Source organism: Amphiura filiformis, chromosome 7 (assembly GCF_039555335.1).
Source record: "Amphiura filiformis chromosome 7, Afil_fr2py, whole genome shotgun sequence".
Classification (NCBI taxonomy): domain Eukaryota; kingdom Metazoa; phylum Echinodermata; class Ophiuroidea; order Amphilepidida; family Amphiuridae; genus Amphiura; species Amphiura filiformis.
The window spans coordinates 66,077,311-66,091,558 of record NC_092634.1 but is presented as its reverse complement, the minus strand read 5'-3'; the positions used below and the strand labels follow the sequence as shown (position 1 = coordinate 66,091,558).

Genomic DNA, 14,248 nt, shown 5'->3' with positions numbered 1-14,248 from the left:
AAATATATTAAAATACACCCACTAGTTTACACTCACAACTTTATAGTGTATAATGTAATTTCATTACAGGACATTGATAAAGGCTGACAGTACTGTATTTAACTCGGCAAGTCCATGTCATGGTAGACAACTGGCTGTAACAACCACAGGGGGTGATCACTTCTTGTGGGTAATTGGGTACTACACTGTGTGTCAAAGTGAAGAGTCTTGCAAGCTCTTCTTGGTACATGTATGTCCTCATAGAGAACCAGCAGGAACTAATGCAACAGCTTTGCATGCTGGTCAGAGGTTTTATCACAAAAAGTACAAGTTTTGAGATATTTTCTTACAGTATCAAGAGCTATCTCAAGAACCACTGAACCAAAGGCTTGTTTGTACTCATTTTCATGCACTTTTCATGCTGATTCCAAATATGGTCATGAAAATGAACAATTCTGAAATTTTTGAATTTGTAAAGAAAATTTGGAACTTGTGTTCTGCAGTCGACCCCTGCGTGGAGAGGGTTGACCTGTTTGTGAGTTCTGCTTGGTAAGTCCAGGTAGAGAACCAACAGTAACAAATGCACCAGGAGATGGGTGGTTATCAGCATGGCCACACGGAGTAAGCATTACCATTATGCACCAGGGGTGCTCCCATGTAGTGGTAGATGGGTGGTTATTGTGTAGAAGTTAACAGTATTGTGAGTTCTGCTTGACAAGTCCAGGTATAGAATCAGCAGTAACAAATGCACCGGGGGTGCTCTCCTCTGGTGGTAGATGGGTAGCTAGTGTGAGCTTTTCAACCAGCCACTGAAATACAAGCAAGAGAAAATAATACTGTCAGCGTGCATGACCATGGTTCCATTTCTTCTAGGACAAACAACTTGTGACCCTGTGTTGTAATTATTTTTTTTTGGGGGGGGGGTGTCTCACTTTATACAGCTACTTCTGAGGAATCTTGTGACCCGTATGTATTTACTGCCATCACAGATGGATTCAGCCAATCACAATGGATCAATTTATCTGGGGTTAGTGCAAGAAGGCCTTACCTGCAATAGCTGCCCTATAGATATTTGAAAATTTCCTGCATTCTATATTGTACACATCTACAAATTTGACACATGGCAGCTATAGCAGATGGGGTCTGAACTGGCACTAAAGCGTCAGAATCTGTTGCAGCAAATCTGATAAAAATAATTGAATTGTATTGACTAATACAGATAACCAACCTTTCATTACATCATCACATTGCTTTAGCTGTAACGTTTTGCTTTAATTAGCTCATCTTTATCCAAAAGTGCAAAATCTAAATTGGGATAACTTTTAGGGTGTTCTGGTGTTCATATTCATATTTGACAAATCACTGATCATTGATAGTCTCTTAACCCTACACATATTACCCCCCCACCCCCCCCCCCGAGATTTTTATTTGTCATAAAAATGCACCCGTTTACGCCCAAACAACCTACGGTAATCGTTAAATTTTTACCTCAGTACCTTACTCCGGGGTAGGTAGGGGGGGGGGTTGCAACAATCCCCCCACTTCGTAGTCTGTGTTACAAAATATGGCTCAGTAGTTCTAGGGTTAAATATAATGTTCATATGTACATGTATTGATTGATTTACTTACTTGTGACAATTCCTCATTGTGACAGTCTATTTCTCGTGCTATCATTTTGCCGTTATCCTACAAAGGGAAATAAATCACTAACTATGAGTATTGTTGTCTGGTATCCTGTCTTGTTTATCCAGCACACATATTCTTATTTGGGAAAGACTACAATCTTGTAAAATATTGTTGGGACATTTTGCTGTAAATTGAAAACCATGCACAGGACAAAACTTAGTGATGATTGGGCTATTCCAGTTGAAATACATTTACTCCCTATGGAAGACATGACCTTAATCTCCCACACAGGGAGTGTGAATTACAAATAGAGTCACCCATTCAGGCAACCGCATTTGAAATTCACACTCCCTGTGTGGGAGATTCAGGTCATGTCTTCCATATAGGGGGTGAATGGATTTTAAATTAAATAGCCCAATGGGGGTGTTGTTCATTTGCACTTTTACTATAATTTTAACAACAACAACAACAACAACAACAACAACAACAACAACAACAACAACATGAACAACAACAACAACAACAACAACAACAACAACAACAACAACAACAACAACAATTTCATAGAGCTCAATTAAGAGAAGCAACCACATATATGTGATGTAATTCTGGATTTTTAATTAATTATCCTACCTTGATATGATACACAACAACAACAACAACAACAACAACAACAATTTCATAGAGCTCAATTAAGAGAAGCAACCACATATATGTGATGTAATTCTGGATTTTTAATTAATTATCCTACCTTGATATGATACACTATCTTGCCCCCGTCTAGGATTGGTGTGCCTATAATCCTATCCAAGACATCGGCATGCTTCAAGTCCCAGCCTCCGTACCAGCGACATTTCTCTATAACCATCATTTGTCTGTAGTAATCAAGAGAGCAAGAAAAGGTAAGAATGACAAAAATGACACTACAGGGTGTCCCTGAAAGAACTGTATCGTTGGAAACTTATTTGTTTGGGTATTTTAACGCCACAACTAATCATGACTAGATAGCTGGTGCATAGTGTTGATAGCGTCTAAATAAATACTTTTTCCCTGAAATGAATCACGTCCTAATACTCCGTTGGTGAGCGACGGGCGTTTGGTATTTCACTAATAAGAGACCTTGCCTTTCCGAACGCAAGAAAAGGAGTCCTATCTGATTGGCTAGAAACCAATCGCTAGATCGCTCAGTGACGAGTGTACAAACTCATGTATTCAATTCCATTTAAATCAATATTCTATTATTGATGCCGATAAAGAAAGTTTTATAGCTATTCACTGTGCTGTATTGTATTTGTGATTTAATATTCTATAGCCAGTGTACAGCACCATGGTCTTAGCTGAATGGGCTTTCATTTCGTTCTTTTCATAAATAATATTCTCAGTTTAATATATCACAATTTTGACGCACAATTTAAAATCTTTACGCTGAAAATGCAGTAAAATATGTCTACACCAAACAGCTATCCCCGCTTATTAGTGTATTGCATTTCCAGTTAGTGTATTGGAAACAAATCCTGCATTTTACCTGACAACAAATCAAATTTTCTGTAATAGCAACACCATATGGGATACTGAGCATGAACAGATCGCATAAACGTGTATGAATGGAAATGCTGCGGTATCGTGTAATTGATATGTTCGCTCGGTCTATTTCGAACAAAATCGCCATGTGTAGCTTTTGAAGAAAGAGTGGACTCGCCGTACTATCACAGCAATTTTTGACACAAAGATATAGGATGATGATGCTGTGTGATGTGGTGTGGTTGGGGGGTAAAATCAGCTATCACATACTTTTTGACAATTGACCACACCGTTCTTGAACTATTTAGAATTTGATGATCTGTATTCGGAGAGCTAATCACTTTGCATCATCAGCGCATGAGGCATCTATTGTAACTCTCTTCTTCCGAAGCATACTGAGAGGTAAGGTGAATAGTAAAGGACCTAGAACTGACCCCTGTGGAATGCCACATTTAATATCCCCAGGTCCCCCTCATACCTGTTGGTAATTAAAGCCACATCAGGTGTGCTATCATCCGAGATAACAGCGTGGATGAAATAGACGTCAGACTCTTGGAACTCTCTTCTTCTAATGTTATGTAGCATACAGTTGCCCACAGACAGGTATGGTGAATAAGGAGATACACCCTGATGGAAGACAGAAAATACAAAGAATACAAACATTAATGGCTAATGCTCTCCACATGGGTGTCGACTGCAGATAACAAGTTCCAGATTTTCTTACAAAATTCAATTTCACATTTGCATGACCATATTTGGAATCATTATAAAAAATGCATTAAAATGAGTACAAACAAGCCTAGTATTGATTCAGTGGTTCTTGAGATAGCTCTTGGTATTTTGAAAAAAATGTCTTAAAACTTTTTTATGTTAAAGCCTATGGTCAGCACATAACACATCAAATAACAAAAATTTTAAATCCCGATATGTGACACGATCTGGTCCATGGGGGGCCAAAGGAGGCATTTTTGACAATTGAGCTACTGTGATTATTACATTATACATACAAAAGGCTATCATTTACTGATAACACCAAAGGTCTAGCATACTTGGTTCTAAAGTTATGACGTTTTTTGATGTCTATTTTCTTATGTATTTTAATGTTTTTTATTCCATATTTTTACCTTTATCTCAGTTTCAAATTTGCTGCCTTTGGCCCCCATGGACCAGATCGTGTCACATATGTGTGTTGATTTTTCGCATTTGGCTGTTCCAGTTGACAGCCACACACCATATGGAAGACATGACTTTAAACCTCCCAGTCACACAGGGAGTGTAGATTTCAAATGGAATGCAGGTAACCCCATTTGATATTCACACTCCCTGTGGGGAAGATTAATGTCATGTCTATAGGTAGTGCATGGTTTTCAACTCAATTGCACTAATACATTAAGCTCAATTTGGCTATCTTTGTTTTTTCAATTTCTCATTTAATTTGGCCTTGGGTTATAATAATTTTGTTCAATTCAGATTAACTCTGAGAACTGCTGCCTTTTTTATCAATACCGTTCATGATTGATTAATTACTCAATATATTAATCCGAGTCACCAATTAAAATACATTAGCTTATTAGAAGCAGCATGGTAAGAACTGTGGTTGTACAGCTGAAGAGGATTCAGCTTGAAAGCTCAATCCTCTTCAGCTCTACCACCACCATTCTTACCATGCTACTGATTGGCTCAATAAATCATAATAATCTTCTTGTAACAAATCAGTATGTTTGTTAGTGAGAATGGCTACTACTCACCACTTTTGGGTCAATAAACCTTGGTATCCTGACCCTGACCACAATCTCCTCCCCAATCTCTGCTGCCCTACCAATGCCTTCTAGGATGAGAGTGATGCTATCAAATATGCCTCCCGTTGGCTTGGCGATGATACCTAGTAAGCCTTTACCGATTCCTTTGAAGAAACCTTTGATTCCTCCATCTTGGGCACCACGGACTGGACTGACTACGATTCCTGACAGGCCCATCACAATACCCTGTAGGAAAGAAATGTTAATTTTAAATGTGGTGTTCCTCAGGGATCAATTCTAGGCCCTCTACTGGACTGACTACGATTCGTAACAGGCTCATTACAATACACTGTGGGGAAAAATGCAAATTTTAAATGTGGTGTTCCTCAGGGATCAATTCTAGGCCCTTTACTGGATTGACTATGATTCCTGACAGGCCCCTGTGGGAAAGAAATGCTAATTTTAAATGTGGTGTTCCGCAGGGCTCAATTCTAGGCCCTTTACTGGACTGACATTAATTCCAGACAGGCCTACCACAACACCCTGTGGGAAGGATGCATGAAAATGTTTACAGTAATGGATCAAGATTGCAGCATGAATTGCTACAGAAGTTGTTGAAAATGGGCTATTCCAGTTGAAACACATACACCCCTATGGAAGACATAACCTTAAAGCTCCCACACAGGTGCAGATTTCAAATGGAGTCACCCATTCAGGTAACCCCATTTGAAACTCACACTCCCCGACTCCCTGTGTAGAAGATTAAAGGTCATGTTTTCCACCGGGGGTGTATGGATTTCAACTGGAATAGCCCATTCCTGACAGGCCTATCACAATTATACCCTGGAGGGCAAGAAATGCTAAGAATAGTTTTAGGGAACAAATCAAAAGACTGACGACATCCTCAAAATGACACTATTTTTGTCAGGGAGGGAGGGGATAAAAATGTTGATTGCATTTCTGCTATGTTAAAACATCAATGGTATTTTGAACCACTTCCATTTTTATTCCCTTACAGACATGAATGAAGATGATACAAATTCCAGTGAAAATTGTAAGCAGTGGCGTAACTACCGGGGGGCAGAGGGGGGCAACATGCCCCAGGCGCTACCCTTAGGGGGGCGCCAAACTCACCAATTTAGCATCGATTCTGCGCCTCCAAGCGATGAAAGTCAAAATTTTTATGCTTGGCGCATTTCAGCACAAAATCAATTGAAAGAACATTTTAAGACCGATATTCAATTTCTAGTAACCAAAATTAATTAGTGTATAGGCCTTATTTGTCCAAAATTTTGTGCGCTCCGCGCGTAATGTTTTCAAAATGGGGAGAGGCATTATGTATCCTTAACCCCTAGCAACGCTACCAACCCTAGTTACGCCACTGATTGTAAGTTGTAAGCATTAAATATATAGTTACCTGCTATGTTAGTTATAACTTAGCTCATTATATAGACTCGTTGCAAGTGCACGTGCAATCATGTGCTTATGCTTTCACCCGGGCTAATTTTTACATTTTTGTTATTATTGTACCGTAATACTTATGCCATGCCTGAACTGTTTTATATTATAATGGGATTTTACAACCTTTTACACCTACTGTGTAGGTTTGGTTGTTATTTTCACCATCACTACTCATTGATTTATAATTGAAAGCACAGCTCTTGTGATAATTAGTTTATACCTAACCCACAAGGCATATATCTTGCTATTGTATTTATTATTATTCTAAAAATTTAAAGTCTAAAGTTTATCATAATTATTTAATACTAACTTCTGTAAAGGGTGCCACAACAACACGCTCTGCTCAGTGGCATCCTCATCATTTCACCATATTATACGATGTTTGTAAAAGCTTTTTTATATTGTATTTATTTAATGGATGAATTTGATGAAATAAAACTGAACTGAACTGAACTGAAGTTACGGAACTTGTTGAATTCTCTCCTTGTACTTGCGCAACATTACTTGATATTATGTAAGTGAATGGTTAGTTGTGTATATGTGATGGTGGGTAGATGATGAATTCATGTAGGTGGTTATGTACATGTGCGTGGTTATGTGAGTGAATTACATGAGCGAGCGAGCAAGCAAGCTGCTTCTTTTATTTCATCACACCATAATAGTAATCCACTGTTGGACACTGTTGAGCCTGTAAAGTGTGCTGTGTAATAAGCGGCAGAGTGAGTGCTTGGGTGTAAGATTTGAGTTTATGATACAAAAATTCAGTGAAAAGTCATAAGCTCACGAGTAAGTGTGTTGGTGAGTGAATAGTGAGTGATATTGAGTTAGTGTGAGGGGTGGGGGTGTGTTCGCGGCCAAATGAGGACATATTTGTGGTGACACACTTCCAACTGTGGACACACACATAAGCGTGTCCACAGTCTGCCGATAGCTGCAGGTTGACGGAAATTATGTAAAACGCTATTTAGAGCATGTCCTTGTTTGGGGGTATAGGGGATAGTACCATCTCATAGTGTGTATGTGTATGTTCGATTTACTGAAGAAATGTGTGTCCTTGATTGGATATTACAGTGCTTTTTTACTTTGTATGTCCTTGTTTGGAGGTGCTTACAGGGGTGGGTGAGTGTGTGTGTGACTATGTGAGGGAGGGAGTCAGTGTATGGTGAGTTAGTGAGTCAGTGAGTAATCAAAAATGACTTGAATGAGTAATCAAGAGTGAGTGAGTGATTGAGTGAGTGACAGTGATTAAGTGAGTAATCAAGCAACCTACCATGACAAAACCTTGTCCTGCATGCAATAATGTTCTTGGGAAGCTGTCTGGATGTACCTGCAAATACACTTGTCGTCTCTGAAAAAAGAATGCATTTTTTTATAATCCAATGATCCAATGAAACTTTTTACACATTTATATATATATAACAGTGGTTTCCTGACTTCCGGTTTCCTGACTTCCTGAGCACCATTAGGCAAAATAAAATGTTGTGTTGTTCTCATGTGGGAAAAATGGAAAGTTGGTCCGTCGCTATTAAATAATGCTTCTTCCATTAGGGACATTTGTCATTTTGACTACTGAATACTAGTTAGATAATCAATTTAAGATTAGTCTTTCAATTAAATATTAATCTGAAGTGAAACACATTGATTTTTTAACATATCTGTAAAAATCATCATTAAAAAAAATGACTGGATTTATAACAATAACAAAGTATATTAATACACAAAGTATCATAAAATTGAATGTTCAAAGAAGGCAAAATGCACAAACAAACAAAACAAAAAAAACCCAAAATGCCATGAAAATAAATGCTTCTCATGTGTTGACAAAATGTTCCAAATGTGACATAAGAACAAATGCAATAAAAAGAGTGTATAAATGTGGTGTTCCACGGGGCTCAATTCTAGGCCCTTTATTAATAAAATATGCAATGATCATTAAAATTTCGTACAATGTAGGCGTACCTTTTGATAGTCTCCGTCAAATGATAATACAGCAAGAGCCCTGCCTAGTGTTCCTGATAGGCCGGCAAATGTATCTGCTACTCCACCTGTTGCAAGAAATAATACATTGCCCCTGATTGGATAATTACATGATATGATCATCTGAGTAACCAATCAAATTAGAGCTTTTACCAATTTTAAGCTCAATCCTCTTCAGCCATGACATTAACAATTCTTACAATGTCTCTGATTGGCTCAATACATGATATAGCCCTCTTTGTAACCAATCAAAATAGTTCTTACAGGCTGATAATTTGGCTGGTCGTGTCCATGGGGGTAAGTGTAACAGATTAATAAAAACCTTACACTAGGTCAACCCCTGTTAGTTCACGAAATACATAAAAAAGCCTTCAGGTTCATGGAATACGGCACCAGACTGTAGATATTTTTTGATATTTTGTAAGAACAAACTGTGGGTTATGATGTTTAACTTTAGTAAACCATGAATTACATATAATCTTTAAACTTTTTGTTTATGCCTCAATTATTTTGAGGCTCATATGGAATACATACCCACAGTGTGTCCCAGCAGTGACTGTACCCCTCTGGCTAGGCCTTCAGCAAATTCACCAGGACCTTGAATAGCACCCTGTAAATAACAAAAATAATATGGAGAAAAAGACAGAAAAATCAGCAATTGTATCAACCATTCGAGGCTCTGAAAATATACAATTTGTGATTTAGGTTGCAAAAGATTTCTTTTCTCCAATTCCTAGCTTTCATAATGTTTGTATAAGGTATTAATTATAGTAACTCAATTCTTAAAAATGCCTCTTTTGACCTCTGTGGACCAGATCATGTCACAATTGTAACTTACCAGATATGGTTCATAGAAGAAATCACTGATGCCTTCTTTGACATCTCGGAATAAGCCATATGGGTTACCAAGAACCTCTAGCCCAAGGATGAAAACATAGGCCTGCTTCACTCCCTGGGATATATAATGACCTTTGGCCTCCTGTAGTAACTGTTGCGTTGTCATCAGAGTATTGGTTCTCTCAAAGTAGGCTAGTCTGTGAAATGCACACACATTATAAGGATTAATGATGATGTAAGTACAAGCTTGAAAATATAAGACAGCACATCTTTTTTGGTCCAATAGCACTATCAGTCTGGTTAGGTACCATGGTCTTAGCTAGCCACCCGTCTGGCCGTCATTTTAGACGGGGAGTTTGCTCCTGGGACGGGCAAAATTAATGCCTTTGACAGATGCTATATTATAAATTGTATGTTTTAAGAAGCTAATTGACCTTTTTAGTAGACCAGGTTTGTAGAACAATTCCATATCAGCACATATTTGAACTCTTTGAACCACCAATGGGCTATAGACATCTGGTAAATGTTTTAAAGGTCAATTAGGACAGGCAATTTTATTCAAATGACGGGCAACCATGAATTTCTAGCTAAGACCCTGTTAGGTACAGATGACTCTTTTTAGCATACGCTGGTTAATGTAATAAATTGTATCAAGCATATTATTATTATTATTATTTATTCTTTCTTTATTGAGGGTAATACTGCTTCAGTGACAAGCACTGCTTTTCAAGCAGGCCCTCATTGTATACATGTTATAGCAACAAAATATATTACGATACACAATATTTACAAAAATAGCATACAGTATAATGTATTTACAATACTAGTATTACAAATAAGTATGATGGTATCATCAACTACAAGATAAATACCATGATTCAAAATACAGAAATGACTAACATTTGCAGAGTGTTATCATTTTTCATCTAAATAAAAAATGAAAGCAATATGCAAACGTTCAGGGTACGATAGAGAGAGCCATTGGTACCTATCGGGGGACCGATAGTCCTATAGGACCAAATAATAAGATGTTATGCCTACCCTCTATAGTGTACAAGGTATGCAGATCAAAATTAGCTATTCCAGTTGAAATCCATACACCCCCTATGGAAGACATGACCTTAATCTCCCAAACAGAGAGTGTAGATTTCAAATGGAGTCACCCATTCAGGTTACCCCATTTGAAATTCACACTCCTGTGAGGAAGATTAAGGTCATGTTTTTTACAGGGGTTGTATGGATTTCAACTGGAATAGCCCACTTATACTTACTTGAGTTCCACTTCTGTGACTTCTGTGAGGGTAGATCCGATGGATTCAATAAAGAACTTGGCTGCATCGTTCTTGAAACTGTGCGTCTGCTCATTCTCGACATGAGGCTCACCGCTCAATGATAGGCTCACGATGAACTGCAACAAAATAAAGAATACTTAGAATTTATTCCCTTATCATCGGCAAATTAGTGACACACCATCACCAGATGAGGCACTTTGGCAGGAAAAAAACATCTTTATAAAACGCAATGTGGAAAGAAACTAGCCTGCCTACAACTCTCTTTCATGATAAGTTGAGAGAAATCAGGGTTTCCTAAGCCTTTTCACAAGGTTCACTACCCAATGAAGGCTCGATCAACAATGTCTCACAATGAACTAAATAATAACCAATTTAAATTCCTTCAAAAATATAGCATAAACCTGCACAAGACATGGGCTATTTTAAGAACTATTTCAATGGCACAGAGAGGGGGCATGGTGGCGTGAGCAGCACGGATGATCTGTAGGTGGAAAGTTTGAACCCTGGTGCATGCCATCATATTGCGCACATAAACAAGGCCAATAACCTCTATTGTCTCTTTCCACCTAGGTGTATAATGGGCACCATCATATATAGTGCTAAGAATGTAAAACTTGTTTTGAGGGAAACTTGTTTTGTGGGAAACGCGTTTTGCAGGAAGACTAGCGAAATGGGGCTTTTAGATCTTTTTAATAACAATTTTAAGCTTAATCAGGATTACAGACTATTCATATTACTGGCTCATAGTACATCTTTGTAACCAGACAAAATAGTTCTTATAGACCACTAATTCAGCTGGTAGTGTAGTGCCCATGGGTTTAAGATTGCCTAGGGCAACATTTTCACCCCATCAGGCCAAAAGTATTCCTTATTAAGTTACATGGGCCGCACACACTTATGTACAGGTGAAAGCATCTGGTAAAGACACACTCTAGAGTGCACTTCTACTAGCTTACGAAAAATCATGATTTTATACAATCGGTAAAATAACCGGCTAATAACTGAGGGTATTTTGTTCAACAACCCTGCTTATATCGGCTATAGAAAATACTATTTAAAACCATTTTCATTTCTACAGTCTCACTAGCTGGCTGCACAACAATTACTGGCTGGCAGCATGTGGCGGATGGCCTAGTGACTTGATAGGCCATCATAAGATACGTAAAGCGTGCATGAAGGACTTCTGGTACTGCACTTCATTAATCAGGGATTTTTATTGTTTTTAAATAATTTTGTCTTACCTTCAGTGGGGATAAATGAAAGTATTCAAAGTAGATAGGGGAGCTGTATCCTGTCATACTGTTGGACATTTCCTTCAATGAACGTTGCACCATGGCCAGATCTGACTTCAGACTCACAACCTAGGGAAAATCAAGTACAAATTATTGTATTGTACAAGCTTTATAGACTGGTTTTTATAATTGAGCCATTTTATGATGATCACAGCACTGAAAATCTCAAACTGAACTCAAAATCAGTTAATTTCCTCCGTGAGTAACAGCCTTGTTGTAATTTTAAGATTTAAAAATGTAACGTGCCATGTCAAAAGGAGATACCTTTGGGAATTGTTGCAAATGTTATTAATGTTTAAAATATTGTTTGATAGTTTCAGACTGGAATATAACTGGCATCTTGTATTTTTTGAGACATTTTTCAAGGTAATTCCTACTCTCAACATTGTCAATAATATTTTTAAAGGCTGATATCTCAATTTCCAATTTTATAATACACTTACAAACTCAATATCTTCCCTTACGAATGTCCGATTTCATTTGGGAAAACGCCTCCCTTGTGGAGCAAAATATCTCTATATTTAAGATAATTATGTAAAAACCTCAAGATTGATAACCTGCCCAAAAGTGTCTCCTTTTGACATGGCACGTCACAAATATCCATACAGGCACCATGATTGAAAAAGGGAGAGGTTAACACCTTAGCCTGGAGGCTACATGTACAGGTATGGCTCTCTGAACAAGGCCAAAAAAAAAATTCTTGTGTTGCCCTCAAGTTGGAAAATGGGAAAGTTGGGTCGGACGGTCGGATTTCTGTTTTTTTAATTTTTATTTCAAACCTTCAGTTTTTTTAAAATCACCTCAAATATTAAATAATGCTTTTTTAATTAGGAAACATTTGTCAATTTTGACTTCTGGATACCTGTTAGACATCAATTAAAGTCTAGTCTTTCAATAAAATATTACAATAATTTTATGTGAAAAACATTGATTTTTTGAACAAATCTGTAAAAATCATCATTCAAAAAAAAAAAAAAAAAAAAAATGCATTCCCTGATTTTTCAGGATTTAGGGTCGAGGCGGTTGAGGGCAACACAACAATTTTTTTTTGGCCCAATGGGACTGACAAACAAACATACAAACCTCTTCTTGATCATCTTGTAATCCTGACATGATGTCCAACACTGAGAGAAGGAATCCATTGTCTATCTTGATGCTGGCTTCTTGAATCAACACCTTGAAGTACCTGAGGACAGAAAATTATCCCATTACAACAAGATTTTAGTAGAAAGATATCATTGTGATTTCTACAGAATAGAAACTGAAATATGCAACTTATTTTTAAGCTATTTGGAAAAAGAATGATCCTATAAAGATCTACATGTAAAAGGTGAAGCAATATATGAAGAGCTCGTTTCCAAACCATGTTAAGTCCACAAACACATGTTTCTGATTTACCTGTGCGATATTGCAATGGGTTGTATAGTAATTTCAGTTGGATGCACCATTTCAAAGCAAACAGCGGATGGATTAACAATACTGTGTGAGGCTTTTGGTTCCCAAATGAGAACAACAGTCTGCATATTGTTAAGCAGTATTGTTGTGGTAAATAATGGCTTGTTGTTGGTACAACTCATTGTTGCTAATGTCAAAGTAATTGTGATTGTATCACACAAGTAAAGGAGAAACATGTGGTTTTGGACTTAACATGGTTTGGAAACAAGCTCTTCATATATATACTGGTTGAAATAAACAAATACCTCAAATCTTGCCATGGGCTTGTGTTTTGTGATGGCTACAGTATCATGTCTTATCCCAAATACATCTTCAGGCCAACTGATATGGTGGAAGTGTTTGATAAGTGATGGGGCTGGTGTGACATCACATCAGACCAGATGTTTAACTAGTCCAATGAGAACACTTACTGGTTCAACATCATTCTCAGGTAATTGTCTTCTTAACATTAATATCTCAATGAATAGTTTGGCTAGATACCTAAATGGGCCAAAGACAGATCCCAAGGGACTCTAATGTAATGGTATCAGACAATGAAGTTAACATCCTCAGGTACTTGTCTTCTTAACATTAATATCTCATGCATAGTTTAAGAGATACCTAAATGGGCCAAAGACAGATCCCTGGGGAACACTTACTTGATAGTATCAACATCATTCTCAGGTACTTGTCTTCTTAACATTGACATCTCTATGAATGGCTTAGGACCAGATCTCTTAAGCACTTCTCTAGGTAGAGGGCTGACGTGTAGGACGGTAGGGAAATAGGCATCATATAACTGATTGTCGATCTGTAAGTCAATAAGATGTGCAGTTTATTAATATTGATCACCTTAATTCATTTGAATTGTCTGTTCACTTCTTATATGCATTTGGATAACAATAGCATTGACCAATACGATTTATTTAGTTATCATCAACAATTGATTGAGTTATCGTCAACATACAGTGCTCCAGGAGCACTATAACTTTGTTGTCAGTTAAGGTTAGAATTAGGGTTGGTGTTCCAAGAGCACAATGTTTTGACAATAACTCAATCTTGCTGACTAATACGCGCCAGTATATGCTTA

At 37.5% G+C, this 14,248-nt stretch overlaps 1 protein-coding gene across 1 annotated transcript in view; it reads right to left on the bottom strand.

Moving 5' to 3' along the window:
• Nucleotides 1-370: 370 nt before the first annotated feature.
• The window catches only part of LOC140158017 (intermembrane lipid transfer protein VPS13A-like), a 202,974-nt gene continuing 189,096 nt past the window's right edge, over nucleotides 371-14,248 (bottom strand). Inside the window, 13 exon segments of the mRNA XM_072181266.1 lie at nucleotides 371-788; nucleotides 1,609-1,665; nucleotides 2,357-2,480; nucleotides 3,605-3,753; nucleotides 4,875-5,111; nucleotides 7,597-7,674; nucleotides 8,286-8,371; nucleotides 8,838-8,913; nucleotides 9,142-9,337; nucleotides 10,412-10,548; nucleotides 11,674-11,793; nucleotides 12,808-12,910; nucleotides 13,818-13,969. Of these exon segments, the coding sequence (XP_072037367.1) occupies nucleotides 669-788; nucleotides 1,609-1,665; nucleotides 2,357-2,480; nucleotides 3,605-3,753; nucleotides 4,875-5,111; nucleotides 7,597-7,674; nucleotides 8,286-8,371; nucleotides 8,838-8,913; nucleotides 9,142-9,337; nucleotides 10,412-10,548; nucleotides 11,674-11,793; nucleotides 12,808-12,910; nucleotides 13,818-13,969 (1,635 nt within the window). The 3' untranslated portion in view covers nucleotides 371-668.